The sequence below is a fragment of the Trifolium pratense genome, linkage group LG2, assembly GCF_020283565.1.
Source record: "Trifolium pratense cultivar HEN17-A07 linkage group LG2, ARS_RC_1.1, whole genome shotgun sequence".
In the NCBI taxonomy this organism is placed as follows: domain Eukaryota; kingdom Viridiplantae; phylum Streptophyta; class Magnoliopsida; order Fabales; family Fabaceae; genus Trifolium; species Trifolium pratense.
In genome coordinates this window covers 25,350,104-25,372,280 of record NC_060060.1, presented here as the reverse complement: position 1 = coordinate 25,372,280, position 22,177 = coordinate 25,350,104, and the positions used below count along the sequence as shown (strand labels likewise).

At 31.0% G+C, this 22,177-nt stretch overlaps 2 protein-coding genes across 2 annotated transcripts; both read right to left on the bottom strand.

Annotated features, from left to right (window-relative positions):
- Nucleotides 1–1,520: 1,520 nt before the first annotated feature.
- Nucleotides 1,521–4,033, bottom strand: LOC123909899 (protein CRABS CLAW). Its single transcript, XM_045960829.1, has 7 exons — nucleotides 3,883–4,033; nucleotides 3,501–3,632; nucleotides 3,076–3,181; nucleotides 2,938–2,986; nucleotides 2,484–2,559; nucleotides 1,795–1,854; nucleotides 1,521–1,675 (listed from the first exon to the last, which is right to left on the bottom strand). Exons 1-7 carry the CDS (start codon nucleotides 3,976–3,978, stop codon nucleotides 1,670–1,672), a joined length of 525 nt encoding a protein of 174 aa, XP_045816785.1. The 5' UTR covers nucleotides 3,979–4,033; the 3' UTR covers nucleotides 1,521–1,669.
- A 10,840-nt stretch (nucleotides 4,034–14,873) lies between these two features.
- LOC123910190 (probable methyltransferase TCM_000336) lies at nucleotides 14,874–20,273 on the bottom strand. Its single transcript, XM_045961270.1, has 4 exons — nucleotides 20,114–20,273; nucleotides 19,597–20,001; nucleotides 18,883–19,155; nucleotides 14,874–15,375 (listed from the first exon to the last, which is right to left on the bottom strand). The coding sequence occupies exons 1-4, from the start codon at nucleotides 20,186–20,188 to the stop codon at nucleotides 15,043–15,045; spliced, it is 1,086 nt and encodes a 361-aa protein (XP_045817226.1). The 5' UTR covers nucleotides 20,189–20,273; the 3' UTR covers nucleotides 14,874–15,042.
- Between the last annotated feature and the right edge of the window lie 1,904 nt (nucleotides 20,274–22,177).

Below are 22,177 nucleotides of genomic sequence, written 5' to 3'. Positions count from 1 at the left end.
TCCCTTTAGTTGATTTATAATTATCGGGATTTGATTCTTATTCACATTTGAGATTTCTTTTTATCGCTCTATTTGCTTTTGTGTGTCCTACGTATTTTCATTTTTATTTTTTCGCGATGGCACATATTATGAGTAGGTCTTGTAACCTGTTATGCATCATGTCATAATCTCAAAAAATTTGTCATGGATCCACACCAACTATATAATTATTTTTAACTTAGTGGTTTGATTTGGGCAATTGACAATTGTAATGGATAATACTTAAGATGTTTATTTAACATGTTTATGTTGTAAGTACTTTCTCGGCAAAAAGAAAACGTAATTGAAATATATAAAAAAATATTCTCAGTATTCTAATGACTAGAAATTTCACTTTTTATGGTGGATAAGTGAGGTGTCCGAGTTTGAATCTCGGACCCTAAATATAAAATGCAATATTTATACCAATTGAGCCAAGCTCACACGAACATTGAAATAGATAATTTAAGTTCGACAATACAACTATATTTGTTTATTCAATCTTTGTTGCTATTTTTATGCATATAGATCATTTTGTTTTGTTCCTATCTATAATATGTTTTATTCATATTTTTAAGCATATAATATTTTTATTGTATTTATCTTATATTTTTTCTATATTTTTTTCAATATCCGTATCACTTCATGATTTCAGACTGTTTCACTTGAAAAAACATTATCGCTTGCTGCTTCTGTAGGGAGTTATGGGTATGTGAGCTATTTTCGTGTTGACGGCGGTTCATTCGACTCGAAATGCTAGGGCTTTAATTTCTTTCTTTGGGGTAAGGTCTAGTCCCCCTTGTAATTATTTATTTTCTCTTTTTATTTAATAATATGAGATATAGATAGAGGATGGGGAAAGATTGGGATGCCAACAGAGTCGGAATGTTTATCTCTACCTTAATATCTAGACGCTCTTAATTTATCCAAAAAAATCATAATGAAAGATACACAATTTGGAATATGGTTAAAACTATTAAGAATGAATTAGTAGATTTAGTAGGAATTAATTTTATTATATTAGAAGTAGATTAGAACTAGATATTTAGACATTCTCAAAATTTAATTTTATTACAAGTATTTTGTTTAAATATTTGTTTTCTTCTTCTATTCTTGTAAGTCAATTTTTTTAAACTTAATTTTTTAGGGAAAAAATGCGATTTAAATTTTTATTTGATCTTTATGTAATTGTTTATATATGATATTTATATACAAATAAAAAATATCACAACTTTAATTTTATCTTGATAAAAATATATGGTCTAAAATATAAAATTATTGTTATAAAAGAAATTAATTACTTTTTTGGCAAATGAAAGGAATTCAATTGACGAAAAACAACAATTTTAGTAAATGATAGGAGATCAAATTACTTGGCCCAAACAACAAATTATCTTAAATTTTGAATTCCATCATTCAAACAACACTTACCACATCAAACATATATTTTCATACATAAAATATTAATATAAGTCTAACCATCATTAAACTGGTTTCAGATAATAATATAACATAGCATAAGATCCTCAATCCTGAAGCTAATTAGAAGACAGCAATATTACAAATTAGAAATATTTATAATAATTTATTTAAAACAAACTAGATGTCTTGCTTCAGTTAACTCCAAATCTTCATTCATGCCATAGCCCTTTCATCCCTGCACACATGAGCATACAAATGAAAATTTAACCAAAATATAATTTAGAATATGTATGTAAATAATTATAATTAACAACAAAATAAGTATAATTAATTAATTAATTAATTAATTCTTACAAGGCTCCTTTTAGTTGCAGAAAGTGAACTGGTTGGTGAATTTGGGACAAACCTAGCCCACTGTAATAAAGTTGTATAGCACAAGTTAGAATTAACAATTTGTTTTTTTGACGATAAAATAAATTTCATTCATTCATAAAAAATAACAACAATACAAGAGATGAAGATAACTAAATACTCATTAAAAATACATATAAAATTTTCGGTCAACAATATGGCTTTACCAAACAAAAACCTAAATCTTAACAAATTGATTAAATTCTTCCAAATATGACCAAAGGTCAATAATAATTTGAAATCCTAAAGCAGTGCTATAGATAACCCTAAAGCAGTGCTACACATGGACAAATGAAAATCCGTCAATGTTTTAAAATTACAAACATATTTATGACGCCTCTTTTGTTAATAATTTTAAAGATTATAACCGACAACAAACACATTTTAGAAGTAAATTGACTACTTAAAAACTAAAATAATTAATATAAAAGATATTTATGGATGTATTTGCCGAGAAATGAATGCGACAACAAGTGTATTTTTTTCTTCTGATTAGGACTTAAACTTTAGAACTCCAATTTCTTAACATTTAGCTCAACGAACTCAATTAATTGAGCTAATAAATAACTATAAGAAAATGTTTGTCAAAAAAAAAAATTATAAGAAAATAAATGAGGGTGAAAATTGTATACATTTTTGGCAGCAGCACTGAAAGCTTCTCGATGTGGGATCTGAGGATTGGCTGCTTTGATGCGCTGTATCTCTTCTCTGACAGATAAAACACATCAAATCAAATTAATTTGTTGCAAATTCAACAGTACATATATATACTATACTATAATACTACAAAATAAACAGGGTAAGGGAATGTAACAGTGTCACAATCTTGTACTTGTGATTGGTTAACTCTAGTAAAATAGTAGTGAAATAGTTCTCAAAGACAAACAAAACACACATGCATCTCTTTTTTCTTTCTATATTATTTTTAATCTATGAAGCACAGACACGACATGAATATTGACACGATAACACAGATAATAATATGAGAAAATGGTATAATTTAGTGTAATAATAATTGTTAGTGTTGTGTCATTGGAATACGGCTAATCTAAAGAGTGTCTGTGCTTCATAGTTTTTAATACTTACTTCATGAAACGGTTGTAAGCAGAAGGGAGACGATGTTTCTTCTCAGGAGCTGCAAAGGAAATAAAAATGAAGATGATGAAACAAGTTTTTTGTGTGTTGTTAGAAAGAATTGTGAAAAGGGTTGTTTGATAATGATACGTTTGACAACAAATGGTGGTGGTCTAGGAGACAATGAGTCAGTTGAAGTAGTTGGTGAAGAAGATGAAGATGATGATGGATGACCCTTTTTGCTACTGTAAATCCCCTGCTACAAAACAAAATACATGCTTACTTTCTTACTACAATATATCGACGAAAATACTTATCTGTCACAAGTATTTAGACCCATCATTGAGTCGCACTGATATTAAAATACACATTATTTAATTAGTTTCTCTTCTACTTTTTATCAAAGCACGTGTGTCCGACTAAATATGATGACCAAATGCTTTTGACTGTGTACCTAAGAGAATTCAAACTCGGTACTTTGAATTTACGAGATTAAACTCTTCTTACTACTGAACTAGCACCTCAAGAACTAATAATTTTATAAAATAGGAGAGTGAGGGGCCTCATAAATTAACCTGGAGTGTTAGGGTATGATCAACAGTTGGAGTTTTGGAATTTGGTGGTCTTGTAGTGAGAAAAGAGAGGTTGCTGCAGTGACCACACTTCACTGTCACAGTATCTAACAGCCTCTTGCATGGTATTCCAACCTATATATTACAATCAACATTTAAAACCCTACATATTCATATTCAACTATATATATATAAATATTTCACAAACTTCATATACACAACAAAAAGTTGAAATAACGACGGAAATTTAAAGATGAAAAATAGTATAAAATTTGTCTATAATTTAGTGACCAATTTTATTTTTTTCGTCTCTAACTTTTTTTGTTCTGTTATTTCAAACTTTTTCTTGTGTTAAGTGACAATAAACAAAGGTGAAGTAACATACAGCGAGAACAGTGTTACAGAAGTTGCAACGAACATAACAAAGGTGTTGATCAGTAGCTGGAATCAAGTCCATGGTAACTTTCTCTTCTTGGTTCATGTTTCTTGAATGAAGGAAAAAAAGCAAGTAAGTATAGGTTTTAGAAGAGTGAGAAGATTATTATGAATTGAAAAGATGAGTGGAGTGGAGTAGTGATATATAGGAATAGGAATAGGAATAGGAATAGGAAGAAAGGTAAGGTCAAAAAGAAGAGATAGTTTTACTTTACTACTTAGTCTTATAGTACAATATGTTGCAGCATTATATTGCATGCTTTTTTTGCAGACATGAGCAGCATGATTCACTGACATAATTAAACCAACCAGAATTGCCAATGTATATAGTTACTTTTTAATATTATATCTCATAATGCTCCACAAACATGATCTTGAGAAGTAAGGTGAAGATTAATAACTAATACACACAATTATTACTTCCTATATTATTGATCACTAAATAAGCATTAGTTCATTTTTTAGTCCTATCATAGACATATATCATCAAAAAATATTTGTTACTTTAGTCCATATATACCATTCATAGGAAAGTTCTACTATAGAGAACCTTGATGGGTAGGTAATCTAGCGTGAACTAATACTTGAAGTTTGTAGTAGTATTTGTCGTAACCTTTCGGATTTGGATTGCCTACTTTAGAGAAAGCACGCGGTTTCACGCTATTTTAAATCTCGGCCATCAATTAATAATGATCAGACATCTCATATTAAATATAAAAAAGAAAACAACCATTAAAAGATTTCATCCGTCAATTTGTGATCAGACGGTCCATATGCATTAGTTCGTCACCAGTAACTGCACCAAATCCAAATCCGTAACCTCCGAGGCTTATTTGTTTGACAAAAAATAGATAAAATGATATGTGCGCGCTTCAAACCTTAATTCATAACCAAGTGGTTATGTTATGAGCTTAAGGTCTACATGTCCTGGGTTTGAAACTGTTTGGGGAGTGAATTCGTAACTTATTGCCTGTTTACATTCAATCCAAGTGTAATTATCTATTTTTGTTTTATTTTTTTATTTGTTTTGTCAAATCGACATCAATCAAGTTACCGTCTTATGTTGTGGTTGAACTTATTTTAAAGAGCAATGTTATAGTAGTCATTGGTGTAAAAAACAATAATACATGTTATTGATGTTTTAATGATAACAAAATGAGAGAATCATTTGTCTACTATAATTACGGTTGATTTAAGTATATGTAGTGCAAGCTCTATGAGTAGAAGCTCATATTGATTCAAACCTTTAATCACTATATCAAGATTAAGTATGACTTTGTGCCTTTGGCGAATAGAAGATTACTCATAGCAAGCACACTAGTGTGGAAAAGGGACACAAACACCCATATCCTTAAATTGGTTGCAACTAAAGCCATTTCAAAAATGCACCTCCTTGTAAATTATGTTCAGGTCCAACGAATCTTAGAAAGACTCTAAACTCATATATAAATCAACTCACATTCAATATGAGACTTTGTAATACAAAAACTTAATATATTGTACCAACCTGTATCATTTTCGATTAGTGGGAAAAATATTATTTTTTCCGATGATATTCCACTTTATATGTATAATAATGTTAAAAATATTAATTACTTAAAAAATATAATTTCCAACTAGGGTTTATAGTGAGTATGTGTCCAACTAGAGAAGAGAATGATGCCTGTTTTTTTTAAACAAGAGAAGAGGTGTGAATGTCTAATCTTGTATGTGATGTGGATGTATAGTGAAAATTAAAGATGTGTTATTCTTTGTCGTTGAATTTGCATAGTTGCATAGTTTTAATTGTTTTTTTTTTACTGAATTTGCATAAAGCTATTCAAAGCATCTATAACAACACCCTCAAAATGTTGGTGTTTGCTTGGATTGGAGGCCATATTGCATGTTACATAAACTATATGATTCAAAAAGGGCATAGATTTAACGCACGAGGTAATTAACTTGTTTATTTTTTATTTTTTTATAAGAATGTAATTTTTTATGTTACCATGATATTGATATAAAGTTTCTACCGCTGTTAGCGATGATTAATCTCCATCGGGAACCTGTGGGACACACAAGGTGGTTATCCCTCCCAATCGAATTTTGTCTATACGTATGAGCCAAAAATCGACTGACCACATGTTTAAGGGGATCAAAATTCCTACCACTTGGACCAATATATTGTTGTTCAAGAATGTGACTTTTAATTAGTGAGTAGGGATGACAAAAATATCCGTACCCGTAAATATCCGCGGATAAAATCCGCCACGGTACGGGGCAGATAACATAATGGATATCCGCGGATAAAATAAATTGATATTTTAATTACTCGATATTTAATGGATACGGATACAGATTTAATGATATCCTCGCCTGCGGATATCCGTACCGGGAATAAATAAAAAATTACTTAAATATCCTTAGTTATTAAATATAAAAAAGGATTTTATATTTTGCATAACTTTGTGATGAATTTTATTTTAGTTAGAAATGTATGTATATTATTTTTTTAAAGAGAAATATATGAATATTATATTAAGTTTTGGTAAAAAAAAGAAAAATGAATGTGATGACATTGTTGTTAAATTGAAAGTGAAATGTAAGAATACTATTATGTGTTAATATTTTTTTTTACTTCTTTTAAGAAATTTTAGGTAATCAGAAAAAAAAGTATTTTTTAAAAAAATTATCATTCATGAATATCTCTTAATATCCGCGGATACCTCAAAACCCGCGGATTACCCGCTTAGTGGATACCCGCACGAATATGGAGTAGATATGAATATCATATTTATCTAATGGAGTGGACACAGATATCATACTATCCGCCCTAAACAAACCCAAATTATAATACGCAATCATCCATTCCTATCAATTAGGGTTGGGAACAGGCCAGGCCAGGCCAGGCCTTGACAGGCCTGAGCCTGGCCTACGATTTTTTTTCAGGCCTGAGCCTGGCATGTGGCCTATCAAATGTTATTTTTTTTTGCCTGGCCTGAGCCTTTTAAAAGTCTGGCCTGACCTTGTAGCCTGTTTAAAAGCATGTGTTACGTTAAAACTTCTCTATATAGTTTTTTTAAATAGGCTAAACAGGCCTTAAAAAGTTCACATTTAAATTTTTATAATTTCTACAACATTAAGAAAAAACTAATAATATGATTAACACAATAATTAAAAACTAATGAAATAACAAATACGATTACGAAAAGTCGCAATAATTAAAAGCTAATAATATTTATATAAATAATACTTGTTTTATAAGATATAAATAATAATATTATATAAATAATAATTATTATAAATAGGCGGGCCTATCAGGCTTCGTAGGCATTTTTAGAAGCCTAAGCCTGACCTATTTATGTTAACAGGCCGTTTTCAAAGCCTAAGCCTGACATTTTTAATAACCAGGCCAGGCCAGACTTATACAGGCCAGGCCAAAGACTCCTGTAGGCCGCCTAGCCTATTCCCAACCCTACTATCAATGGTTGCTCCTAAATTCTAACACGAGTTCAAATTTAGAGACTTGTTGAATGTTGCCCTTATAATAGACAATAAACATCCTATAAATTAAGCGTTCATTTATTTTATATCGTAATTTTTATGTAGATACGGTTGAAATAATCAACTAAAAATAATATTTTTAATGCAATAGAATATAATACAACACTGATGGGCTTGAGCAAATATAAATGATGGATGTCTTGATCAGAAATCTAATAGTTTCCGACCAAGCGGATTATTGAGGAGACTCTGATATCATTGAGAATTGACAAAACTCAATCCTACAAAACCAGTTTGTAAAGTGAAGATTGTCTCTAATTTATAAACATATATTCAGGTCATCTCGCAATCGATGTAAGACTTCTTAACAGTAAACTGATCCTAATGTAATAGTTTCTTGATTAGATAATGTATTCAAAATTACGTGTTAGCTTTCTTAATTATTAGCTTTCTTATCAATGTTTTCACGAAAGTTTGACAAAATTTGTTCTTGTACCATAAATAAAATTGTTCAATCCTACCTAATTTGTGATGTTTTTATTTTTCTAGCAAGACTTTTTAACCATAGCTAGCATGCATTTGCTTGATTAAGTTTCTCATACTTAAAGGGTGGGCTTCTAATTCCGATGAGCTTCATTATAATCCACTTTAGTAGTTGGAGCAATCACATCTGAGACATATGGATGGGGTAGCATATAGAGGGATGGATATGGGAAGCAACTTAAATAAGTAATGCATTTATAATAATCGGAAAGTCTATAACCTTCTTTGCCTCATGAAAATGTAGGAACATTATGGGTTGCAATTTGTTGGAAAGACAGTCTAACCATCAAGAGTAAGTTATTTTATAAACTTTTATACTAATTATCTTTATATATATTGTCCTTCAATAGAGAAAATATAGAGAAGTTGATTACCTATAAAACCATCAATATCTATGAGAGAGTAATACAATTTTATATTTGAGGTTAGACAAGAGGTGAAACTCTGGTCAAGTCTACATATACATATTTTTCTCTATATCCACTCGTATACAATTTTATATTTGAGGTTAGACAAGAGGTGGAACCCTGGTCAAGTCTACATATGTATGTTTTCCTCTATATCCACTCGTACATAACATCCCCTGGTTTGAGAGTTGATCTTCTGTCATGTGAATTGATCAAGAAGTTCACAGGCGCCTCTTTTTTCATAAATATTCTCACGCGCTTAAAAATATAAAAAAAACTTCTTGAAAAAAGTCGTGTTTGTATTTGTAGCCTGGAAACTCTCTATATAATGTACTGCATGCTCCCCAGAGTTAGCCACATGACTTACGACAAACAAGCTGACAATCCTCATCAACAAGAAATAAAGGAATCATGAGATGATATTTAAGGATAGTGCGATACTCCATTGATGACATATGTTGGCCTAATCCGTCAATAGGGATCAGATAGCAAGAAAAAAATTCCTCAACATGTGCTGCTTGGAAACACGCAAAAATTGTTTTCTCTTGTCGTCATGTTAAACTTAACTTTCATGTCCTAAACAATTTTATCAAACAAAACATGCGCCAAAACATGTTGAACCTTAAGGGAAACGCCGTTCTTCCTAGTAAAACTGTTCAAATTAAAATCAGGAATCATTTCACGAAAATCATTCAAAACATTGTCAAAATTTTATATTCAATTCCTTTTTATTAATCATATTCAACCAAATTTTACATAAATATATTTAAATAAATATAAATTATTTTATTTTAGAGTAACTTTTAATTAAAATAAATTTTTGTCGCCACTTGATGCAAAGACATTTGACCATTTTGAGTCCATTATGTGACCAATCTAGTAATGACAATGACAAGCTTGTCCTGTTTTTTAAGTCTAATTGTTAAAAACTATGAACTACTATCTTTCGAGGAATTAGATTGAATGCAGTTAAAATGTATGCACTCAGCAATTTAGAACTGTCTGATTAAGATTAGATGATTCAAATCTTAAATCCATTTTCTATTTTTATTTAATATAAATATTTAAAATAACACTTAGACCATTAGATCATAATCGAATGGCCCGAACCTACAGACTACATGACTGCAGCTTTTTTTATTGCATAGATTTCAGGTCCATCTTCCAACCAAACAAAATCAAGTATCAATATCACCTTTTTGTTTACCTTTTTATTTTTGGAAATATCACATTATGAACTCTCAAATTTTGGTGCAAATTCATACTCTCAAATTTTTGGGAGTATTATCTTGATTACATGTAATCCAAATCATTTTAGAGTTTAGACCATAACAGAAACTTCACCACAACTTGCAAAATGGTTTCAACTTCATAAAATAAAAGTATAAAATAAGAATGATCAGTCAGAAGATACAAAAACATCAATCCACAAGAAGCTTGAAACCATGATATCAGGAGAAGTTAAATTCAACATATTTAAAAAAAATAAAAATCAAAGGTAGTGAAAAAAAGGGGCCCTGTAGTAAAATCCCCCTTTTAATGGGTGCAGCTCTAGAAGTAGAAAAATGAAAGTGACACATCCTATAGTCACATATCAAAGTCATTGGCAGAAAAAAAAATGTGATGAAGCCAGGAGATGGGGGTTTTGTAATGTCTTTTTATGATGTGACAATTCCACAAATTACCAAAAAAAGTATTAATTTTTCTATTTCTTAACATTAGGCCCCTACCTTTTTTCATCTTATATTGAACTATTTTCATAAGGGGTCCCTTTTTTCATTGAGTCTTATGAAAATGCTCAGTGATTAAACCTGTCACAAAAAAAAATTCAATATTCAAAAAGATGATATCAATGTGGATTTTTTGGGTTGTAGAGATTCTTTTGTCTTGTTTTAAATTTTGTAAATTTTGTAAAATTGAATGTAGCACAAACAACACGAACAGGTTCTTTCACTTTCACATCATGTTTCCTACGTTTAGTTATGTTCATTAACTTATTTGTATACAATCATTTGATCTATTGTTACACCAACTTGTTATCTATATTGGGAAATTAAGACACTACACCTTCCTTTCCCCTTTTTATACGATAAATCAGAATTCGTTTATTTTGATAAAAATTTATTGTTGCATATTTTCATTAGCCACGTACTTCTGATGGGTCAATGTGAAAAGAGTAGTGACAAAACATTGCAAAAAATAATGGATTTTGTGAAATTATATCGGTGCATCATATTATTTGTGTTAAACGTGGACGTTTGTGGTAAGTATGAGGTGAGTTAAGTCTCACATTATTTAAAAAAATGGAGGTTGAACATTTTATAAGTGAGAAGACCCATAAACATAATTCATTAAGATTTTGCGTAAGAGTATGATGTTCAACTCATTTGTAGAGTTAAGCCCAATGTGGATGATTCTTCGTTTGCCCCCTCGTTACCCCACTCTGGTATCATAACTGATGGTCGACGAAATGTTTTGGGTAAAACTGTAGTGTTCATTTCCTTTGTAGAATTGTTCTTAAGCCCAATGCGGGTGATTCTTCGGCTGCCCCTCGTGACCCAACCAACAATATGTGTATATGCTGAGTTTTTTTTTTTTTTTAAAACCGAGTATCCTCGATGCGTTAAACATCATACATGTCAGAATTATATTTTATAAGATGTCAGATATAATATCATATATATGTTTTTTTTTTTTATAGATAGACAAAATGATAAGTTATTAGCAACACATATAAAGTTGCAACACGAGAAAATATATTTTTCTAAATAATTTCATGCATATGACACCACTCTATTAAAAACAATAGGGAAATATCTAATCTTATGAATACCTATTAACCATCTAAGTGGCAACACAAGATGATCACTGATTTGGATATGCAGCGGTGTTAAAAAAATTAGGGATAATTTGTCTCTAATTTGGATCTCACGAGGTTTGGAGTATTAATCTCTACAATTATGCGCAAAAGATACCTGATTTACACCAAAAAAAATAAAAACAAACATAATAATATCAAAATAAATAAATTCAAAGTACCTAATTTTTTGCTTATAAAAAAAACCTAATTTTTTTAGTTTAAGACAAAGACTTCTATTGGAATATTTTATGATATTCCAATAATATTATGTGATCAAATACTTTTATATAATTATATTAGCTATTTATCAATTAGGAGCCTTAATTAATTAAGTGGTCAAATAAAGTTAAAAGGTTAATTAGATTTCTATTTAGAATTAATTAATTAATTAATTGGATATGAGCTCAATATGAGTGTGAAGGTGGAAAAACACAAGAAGGGGGGGGGGGGGGGGGGGGGTTGAATTGTGTTTTAGTATTTTAAAAACTTTTTCGAGATAGCAGCGGATAAAACTAAAGCACAATGTAAGAGGATAGAGAGTAGAGAAGAACACACAGGAATTTATACTGGTTCCTCTCACAAATCGAGAATAGTCCAGTCCTCTTGCACTTCCAAGAGAGTTTCACTAAAATAATCACCAAGATTACAAACAATTTCTCAGGTTAAACTAACAAGAGACTTCCTACTCAAATGCTCAAGTTATCTAAACAGGAGACTTCTAATAAACACAAAGGTTTACAAATGAAAGTATAGAAATACACTTAAGACTTAAATAAACATAAGTATGATAAGTTACAAGTGTTTTATAAACTATCATAGTATGACAGATTAAGAGTTTCAAAGCTTTAAGTCTTTTGTGCAGAGTTTCTTTCAATTCGATTATGCGCATAAGTAAAGTATTTGCAGAGATGCAATTCATCTTGTATTTATAGGCAATGAGATATAGACGTTGCATATGACCGTTGATGAAGATAAGATTGCCAGCTTGAAGTTTGTCTTGACATGGATTTGAATTAACGTCCAAATCTGAACAAGAGTTTCAGCAACTTTGGCTTGATGTAGAGAAGACTTTCCATTCTTATCTAAGAAGACAGACACACAACGTTTCTTCCTTAAGACTAGGGATAATGTAAGAAAGCTATCGTGAACCACTTATACAGTCGCTTTCGTCAATGATTCAAACCAAATAACCCAGTCTTCATAAAGATTAAAGATATGTGCAGAGGTTTATCATCTTCCGTGCTTTCAACTTCCGAGGCTTTCAACTTCTGAAGCTTACAACTTCTAAACGTTGGTATCCTCTGAGCCTTCAGAACTTCTGAATGATCATCTTCTGGCATATCTTCAGAATAATTCTGCATACTTGAAAACAAATTTTAGTACCTCCAATTGTACATTTAATACTTTGTTATCATCAAAACCTTTAATGACCATTGGGGAAATTATAAATCTCAATTTTGTTCCAATAGAGTGGATGTCGGGATGACTCATTTCGGAATAATGGGAACCCTAATTGGCCATCACACTATATATAGGCTATGGTCCCCAACATACCAGACACACTGCATGTCGCCTCTTCTCCCCATCTGAAGAGTGCTTAGGGCATAAGAAGTCCGGTTGAGGAAGAACCACAAACCAACGGATACTCGTCGTCCGTCTCTCTATCTCTTTACGTTTCAGGATCAATCGGTTTGTTCTACTTCTATCTCACGGTTCATCTATTCATGTATTCCTATAATCCTTGATAAATCAACATGTCGTAGATCTTGTGTATATATACATGTTCATATGTTTGTTTAGCTTCCGCACTTCAGTTATAAGATTATATGTTTAATCTTTATTATTGAGAGCATGTCTTATATATAATTAATAATAAATTAATTCCAACAACTTCTAGTCAAATTAGCCTTTTAGTGATTCTATACTCGCCAAAAATGCTATCACATGTGTAAAAATATTATACACTTTAATACATAAGATTAATCTGTTTTTAGATAAGCATCTAATTAATATGTTGTCACATTTTTTAAGTTTTAAAACACATAATGTATTATCGTCAAAATATAAAGTAAAACACACATTACACGTAATGAGTCATATCTAAAATAGGCATAAGTTATGGTGCATAAGCCTTGCTTATGCACACCATGCATAAATACCCCAGATTGCTTAGCGCGCCCCCCAGTTTGCTTAATGCGCCCCCATATTGCTTAGCGCACCTCCCCAAATTGTTTATCGTCGACCAAGTTTACTTAGCGCCCCCCCCCCCCAAATTGCTAAGCGCGCCCCCACCCCCAACATAAATAACACACAAAACCATTTCACAAGCAGAATGGTTTTGGATTACAACTCTCTAAAATCATTCAACAGTAAAAATGGTTTTGGCACGAGAAAATCTAGGATGCGCTAAGTATGTGGGGGGCGCTAAGCAATTTTGGGGGTGCGTTAAACAATTTTCATTATTTATGCATGGTGCATAAGGAAAAAGCTTATGCACCATAACCACTCCCGACCAATCCTAAAGCTTATGGCCCTTATGTTAGAAACAATTCTAACTCCTTCATTGTTCCTGGCCGAGTACTCCTGTTATTGCTCTTTTTTTTAATGCTTATGTTGTTGAAATTGAATTTCCTGCAGTTGTAGCTGAGTGCTGTAACGAATATGTGCCGTCCGATTTCTAATATGCGGTTGGGAATCGAAATTGAAATTAGCATGTAACTGCAAGATTATGTTACTGCTGTGAATCCTAATCGTGTTGCTATCATGTTAATCTAAAAAAGACCAAACTTGTGTACAGTTCCATGTACACAGTTCTTACTGTGCTAGATACATGAGTGAAGTTATTTTTATTTAAAAACAATTTTTTTTCTTTTTTTAATTAAAAAATATAAATAACTACCTTTTTGTGAGAGGAACAAGAGAAACTGCATCTAAAAAAATGCATATAAGTTTTGTCCATCTAAAAAAGATGTTCATGTTAGGTTGCTGACAAAATAAGATAAACTTTTAGAGATTGAACAATTTTCTATATTATAAGATGTTTGGTGGATTTGTCAAAAAAAAATGTTTGTTGGACAAGAAGTTATATTATTATTTTAGATAACTTGTACTTTAATTTGGACACAAAATTATGTTGTGATTTAGTGATAGAAATTTTTTCAGTTTATATATAATCTTTTACACATATTAAGAATCAAACACATCAAAACAAGAGTTATCATGTCCAGTCTCCAATTTTTTACAAATCAAACACACCCTTAAAGTGAGGAGCCGAATCTCATACAATTGTAGAATTTTTTTTTTAAAATATATTAACACTTATAAAAGAATTTGTTTTTAGTCTAGTAGCCTACCTAGTGATTAAACACACACTATAAACATAGAAAATTGAAAAATCCGAAATTCGAACTTCAACTCCTCAATAATATTACTAATAGCTATCAAACAATTCTTATAAAAGAAATTATATTTAGAGTTTTTTTTTTTGCGCCCTCGAATCTCTCACGCATCCCCTAACCTTTCAATTCTACCCCTCACATAGGAGACTATTTTAATCATGTATCGAGTTGACTTTTCTGGAGGATGAAATGTATCAAGTTGAGTGGCTTCTGAATTCCCAAGATTGATATTATTTTAATAACACCATAACCTAATTTTTCATTATATAATTCAATAATTTCAAAATATGATTTTAAGCACCTACAAGTGTACATATTGGACCACTAATTAGAAGAATAGATATTAAGTGCATATAATTTAAAGACATACCCTTACTTTCAACCAAAATACTACCACATTAAAAATTTTGTACATTAGTTCATATTTTCCTAAGAACAAGAACAAAAGTGATGGGTTTAATATCCTCCTTGGCAATTTCTTCATCCACCAATATTGCATAATTCTCAAACAAATTGTCCAAAATCTTTTCACCAAAGTGGTTAGAAATCATTGATTCTTGGATGGCTCTTACTGCCTTTGCAACCTCTGTACCATAACTCTCCTTGCCTTGTTCCTTCTTGTCTATCTCAACCATTTCCAACCTCTCTAATTTCAATGACCCTTCTTTGGTTACTTCATCTTCTATTTCTTCTCTTGATGGTGCATAGAAATGCACATCATATGAATCAAGTTTCTCCTCTTCTATTTCTCCCTTCAACACAAATCAAAGGAAGAAAAAAAATCAAAATAAACACAAATCATCATAAATTGACTGCAAAAAAAATATATACAACTTTAGGGATTCAGGTATTTAGTGACTGCGTGCAATCGTACAGTCATGCGTTTTTTATTATCTAGTCTTGATCGAACGGTCTATGATAAAAAGTAATGTTGCGTCTTTCATTTCAAACCGTCTAATCTAGATAGGACAGTCAGAAACGCGTGAGTGCAAACAATCACTAGCTATACATGATCTAAATGTTCATAACATCGTAGTAATACTTAAATCCTTGACTAAAGACTAAATTTAGTCTAGCATAATTTGTTCCCGGCCCAATTCAATCTCTCACAAAAAAAATATTATTCAATTTAGTTCTAACATTTCTATACAAAGAACAAATAAATTTCTCTATTAATTTTGATTACGTCTAAATTAAATTGTACAATATAATAGTTCTACAGCGATTGCACTTGCACAATATATACAGCAATCGCATAGAATATTGAATCCTCATTTCTCGTTCACCAAAGATTCTTTGGCAAAGAACACATCATTAAACTTTGGCTATAAAGCCTAAGTTGTAAAATAAATGCATAGTTTTAGGTCTTATGGTATTAAGCCACCTAGTTGATACACCACAGTACCTTCATTCATTGTCTATTAATGTTTGAACCATCAAGAACCCACTATTTTCCTACAACTTGCTTTCAATCTTAAACCTAGCCAACCCTAGAAATTAAAGAAACACAATAAAACAGTGAAAAATGCCAATCCATTTTGAATTGCTGTGTTGTGTTGTGTTGTGTAGGGGGCACTATAGGTCAATTGTAAAATAGTACCAGCCACACCAACTGTTTGTGAAAATGCCAATTGACCCTTCTCAGTTTTCATATGAAATAAGAAAATAAAGGCCAATAGCTTTTCATATGGTGGTATAACATTGAATTAGTCCCGTTTGGAGCCTGTGTTTTAATATGTGAGATCGCTATTGAAGTTATATTCGAGTCTCACATTGTCAAGGTTCTTGTTAGATGTACATGTGTTTGGACATCCTCATCATTCGAGATGGTTTTTGAGTCTTAGATGATGTAGGAATTGGATTCAAGACTCATGCAAAGGTGAGAGTGTGTATTGAAGTTATATTAGAGTCCCGCATTACGAAGGTTCCTGGGCTGCGAGCTGTTTGATGTCCACATTGCAATCAATATCCTCTCCTTTGAGCAATGTGTGACTATATATATATAAAGCTAAAGTATTCTCTCATATCGAGCGTGCATTAATCTAGAAGGTCGAACCACATCACTATTTGGTCATCATAATTTCAGGTACGCTATGCATATTAGTATATTTATTTATGATGATTAACTCATTTTGGATTTAAGGATTAATTTTAGTTCTAACAAAGATTCTAAATAGATAGCACTTCAAGCTCACCAACTAAAGTCCCAATTCTAAAACCATGACTATAAAAAAGTGTTACCGACTTGCCGCTTATAAATCAATTTAGAAACATAAGAGATCAAATCAATAGGTAACATTGAAGATTTGTAGTTTAGAAACTTTTTGAAAATTGATTTCTAAATCAGTCATAAACCCATTTAGAGACCAATTTTAAGATTGATTTAGAAAATTAGCTTCTAAATCGACCACTACTGGTACCAAAACTTTTCGATCTTTAAATCAGTCGCTAAATAGCTAATGTTTAGTTGTGTATCCACCCTCAATGGTTCCTGTAAATCCAAGTTACACTCTAACAAAACCTTTGAGGCGATGATAGTTAACCCGTCCAAACAGAACAATGCTTCTAATAGCTTTAAACTTCAAAATATATTGTTGATCTTGACAACTATTGTAATGACAAGGACAACAACAAAGAAGGTAGAAAGTGAGACGAACACAACAATACATGTGCTTAGGGTTGTGCACGGGTCCGGGTGTTTGTCGGAGCACAACAACCGTGGAAGTAGGTTTTTGGTCATTGAGTAAGGAAAATATGTAATATCCAATGTCGCTTTGATCAACTCTTTCTGGATAAGAGCACAAACGGTTTTCTTGAAATAACCAACAGGTCGAGAATTGTAAACCGTTGATGTTTTCAACTAAACTCTTATTGTAAGTGACCATGTACATTAAGGAGAAAAATTCAAGCAATCGACAATCTTTAGGTCCAGTTTCGCCAAACATGGAATTAATCATACCAACAACGGAACTCTTAGGGTGGTGATTTCGATTATGACGTATAATGAATCAAGGAACATATCATAGATATGATGAGGACAACTAAAAGAGAGAGGAACCCTAAGAAAAGAAGCTGACAAAAAGAGAGATTCAAAAAATTTGAAGAACTAAAGTGCAATTTCTAAGATAGTGTGGTCCATTGTTAAGAGTGGTCCATGGTCCACCCTAAAATTTCCCCTTTATAAAAACACAAGAGAGCTTATGATGAAAGCTACAACTTAATGATTGATGTTCATGAATCAAAATCCAAGCAAAATCGTTTTGTTGACATTGTTTCATTCCAAACCAATTCTGATCGGCTAGATGTTACATCTACCGTGAGAAAATTTGCAATCAATTAATGATTGAAAGAACATGCCAAAACCCTCCACATAACTAGAGTAACATCATAGAACTCCCACATAGCACATATAAGTCGTCCAAGTTGGGGTCAGAGGGACCACGAAAAGTTAATTTTCATTCAAAATCTTAAATCATTATATATTTTTTATATTATCTTTATGTAGGTTTTAAAGGAAATATAGTGTTAGTATAAACTTTATTTTTTTAATGGAGTGTCGGTATAAACTAATTTTACACCTGCATTCAATCAAAACAAACCATTCTACTATACATAAGCAAAATTGTGGTTTTTCACAAGACATATACACCGTTAGAAAAAGAAAATTTACACTGTCAACCAATCACAAACTACTATTTATATGACTTTAAGTCAACTATTTTAATGATCTAACACTTATATATTGACGGTGTAAAACTTTTTTACAATCTAGGTCAATCAATAATACTGTACTAGTTAAATTTTTTTATTTATATAATTTCTAAGTAATAAATGAACTCACACATGTGTATCAGAAAATACTTAAAAGAATTTTTTTTTCATATATTTCTTCAGTTTTGAAATGAGTGTCGTTTCACCTAAAAAATGTTTCAAATTGACCGTCATTCTCACTTTCCTATGTAGGCTAGGTTGTAGGCCGGCCTGACCTATTCCCACCCCATTTTCAAGGAAACAAACCAATCAATAAAGTATAGAATTAATTTAGTAGAAGTGTAATTTCTTTTGATATCATAATTGCATTTCTTAATATGTGTGCAAAAACTTTAAACGACACTCATTTTAAAACGGACGGAGTAAAATGAATTTGCTTACTGAATTTAATGAATAAAAGTTCTTAACTCATTCTAACTAGTATGATCTGTCCTTGATTACTGAATTTCAAAGTAGTAATGATAAAAAGATGTCTTAAAGAAAAGTACCTGTGAGACTAGAATAGTGAATGAACGAGTAAGAATCTCCCAGAAAAAAGAGTTGCCTCTGTCAACATGTTCAGGTCCCCTTCTTCCTAGAAATGTCAGCACCATTTTTCCACCAACAACTAATTCTTCAGACCTTGATCTAAGGAACAAGGAAAAATCTTCCTGAAACTGCTGAGAGTATGCTTTAGACACCACTTCAGGGGTTTTATCACAAATGTAAACACAACCCTTGTTCAAAGACTTTTTCTGCTCATCATAGATTGCTGGAGGTACCTATATAATATAACCAGAAATAATTAAAATTAAATATAGTCATCATTTATTACTATAATTCTATTAAAATTACAAAACATCTATAAGTGTATAATTTTTGTTAGTAATTTGATGGACTAAATTGACTAACAAAAGACACATTCGAGAAACAAACTAACTAATGAAAAACATATTCGATGTCCAAATTTTTCGCAATATATTTGTCTTTACCTTTATACATATATTCAAAATTATTACATATCTCCTTGTACCAAAAAAAATTATTACATATGAATGAAAGGCGAACAGGCAACACTTTAGAGCATCCACAATAGAGCTACTCACATGAGTACTTATTTCTCTCCTAATTTAACTGTCTACAACTGGCTGCACCGTAAAACCGCTGTGGAGAATTCAAGTATGATAAAAAAAAGAGTAAAGAAAAGTAGCTAGGAGAATTACCCTTGAAAGCCAGTGTAAACTATGGGAGGAATGAACAAAGTGCAAGTAACTATTAGGGAAAAGTCTTCCATAAAACGAACCAGGGTAACCACCCATAAAAATGGAAGGAAACCCATTTTTCCTATCTTGGTTAAGCAACTTTTGGAATTCAGGCAAAGCTTTAAAGATTGAGTTAAAATCATTAGTAGGAAGATCATTAAAATAAACCCTGAACTCAGTAGAATGATGCATGATCTTCTGACTTGTCAATTGAATTGTTTGGAAGATATCTTTGATGATTGATAAAGTGTTTGGTCCAGAAGAACATCCTAAATCAGCAATGCCTATGCTCTTTGGTGTTGTTTCAATGTAAAGCTCTTCTACTGTTTGTGTGATTATGTGTTTCACCTTCTCAGATGCTTTTTTCTGTCAAAAATTAAAGTAGATTATAAATATTATTAAGAATGAAAAAAACTTAACAAAACTCTAAGATAAAAATAATGAAAGAGATTGAAGGTTAATGGAGAAATTATAGAACCTGTAGTGAGGAATTTTTGGCATAGCTAGTTTTGCCAACTCCTCCGGTCATATGGAATACTTTCTCTACATCCATTTTCTTAGTTAGAAATTATAATTTGCTTCTTTCTAGTTCTAGCTTGTTGAAGAAGTTCTGGTCTTATTATAAAGGAAATTTCGATGACGTGGCCATTTACTTTTCTTTCTTTCTTTGTACTTCTTCTTGCTTGACCATGATGATATTCCATAAAGAGTAGTTTTTGAAATTTAATCCCATGCTTTCAATGATTTCACACATTGGGTAGGTTTGCGACTGTTTGATCTTGATCAAACGATTTATAGAAAAACATATTTTATTTTTAAATTTTTAATTTAAAATACCAATTTTGAATAAGAACTGTTTAATTTTGGGTAAATGATCATTTACCCCCCTGCAAAATAAGCAAATTTTCGTTTACCCCCCTATGCAGATTTTTTTTCTGTTTACCCCCCTACAAAAAATAGATTCACTCATTTTGCCCCCCGTGTGTACAGCAGGACATGTGAATGTGCAAATCTGCTGACATGGCATGTACACGTGAAAAAATAATTAATATTTATTTTTTAAATTCCACGTCAGATAATATATTTTTTTAATAAAAAAATTCCTACAAAATAAAAAAATGGATTTTCTTTTTTTTTTTCCCAAAAAAATCCTACAAATAAATTTTTTAAAAAATTTCCTGCAAAAAAAATAAATTTTTTTTTCCTACAAAGAATTTTAAAAAATTTCCAACAAAAAAAAAAGAATTTTCTTATTTTGCTCCCAAAATAAATATTTACTCCAAAATAAAGTTTATTTTCAAAATAAAAATTTTAAAGATTTATTTTCAAATCTTTTTGAATTAAAAAAACATGATCTTTATTTTTTAAAAACAAAACATTATTTTTTTGTTAATCTCTTTGAATTAAAAAAAATAGAAAAAGAAGTTTTATTCGAGTTTTCCTCTTATACCAAAATCATTTTCCCTAGAACTAGAAAAATAGAAGAAGCAGAAGACGATTCCGGTGATTGAAGAAGACGACGACGAATATGATCACGACGGTGGAAGCAAACCGGCGAAGATTCTGTTTTTTTTAAACCAAAAAGATTTGAAAATAAATTTTTAAAATCTTTATTTTGAAAATAAACTTTATTTGGGAGAAAATATTGAAAATTCGTTTTTTTATTTTAGGAAAAAAATAATAATTTTGTACGAAAAAAAACTATTTGTAGGAATTTTTAAAAATTTTGTAGGGAAAAAAAATTTATTTGTAGGATTTTCTTTTAATTTTGGAAAAAAAATTCGTTTTATTAATTTTGTAGGAAAAGTTTTTTTTTGAAAATAATATTATCTGACGTGGAATTCAAAAATAAATATAAATGTTTTTTTCCACGTGTACAAGCCACGTCAGCAAATTTGCACAATCACATGTCCTGCTGTACACACAGGGGGCAAAGTGAGTGAATCTATTTTTTGCAGGGGGGTAAACAGAAAAAAAAATCTGCATAGGGGGGTAAATGAAAATTTGCTTATTTTGCGGGGGGGGGGGGGGGGGGGGGTTAAATGATCATTTACCCTTTAATTTTGATTGAACGTGTCTTGAATGTGTGTATCGGTGACTGTCTAGAATTATGATTTGTAATGTTTATGAGAAATGTGTGGAGTGTTATCAATATAGTCTTTGAATCTATTAAAATCGTAAATACATCCTTTAAGTTTATCTTTTATGTAAATTTTAGGAACTGTATGTCTGTATTGAAAAAAACATACTATCTCCGATCCTTAATGTAAGATTGATTTTGTGATATTTTAGATAACTAATGTATCTGACCTATAAATATTAGATATATTACATATTGAAATGTATCTAAAAAGTAATTTTTTTTCCCTTATATTAAGGACATTTCATGATGTGTTTGCAAAAGAATTGTGTACGCTTTATAAAAACATGCAATTAATCATGGGAATGAAGAATAACTCTACTTGAGACGGTAAGTTTTCATGAGTGACAATGAATGTTATGTTGATTACTTGGTTATACTCTAAAGTCTAATTGATTGTGT

Bases quoted from the DNA above. Each gene is read 5' to 3' on its own strand.
- LOC123910190 (XM_045961270.1), bottom strand. From the start codon at position 20,188: ATGGATGTAGAGAAAGTATTCCATATGACCGGAGGAGTTGGCAAAACT. The intron at 19,156-19,596 runs GTAATTCTCCTA...TATATTATATAG, and splicing joins GTTTACACTGGCTTTCAAGG to GTACCTCCAGCAATCTATGA. The intron at 15,376-18,882 runs GTACTTTTCTTT...TTTGTGTTGAAG, and splicing joins TCACTATTCTAGTCTCACAG to GGAGAAATAGAAGAGGAGAA.
- LOC123909899 (XM_045960829.1), bottom strand. From the start codon at position 3,978: ATGAACCAAGAAGAGAAAGTTACCATGGACTTGATTCCAGCTACTGAT. The intron at 3,182-3,500 runs GTTAATTTATGA...GTTTTGTAGCAG, and splicing joins ATCATACCCTAACACTCCAG to GGGATTTACAGTAGCAAAAA. The intron at 1,855-2,483 runs GTATACAATTTT...ACTTTATTACAG, and splicing joins TCAGTGCTGCTGCCAAAAAT to TGGGCTAGGTTTGTCCCAAA.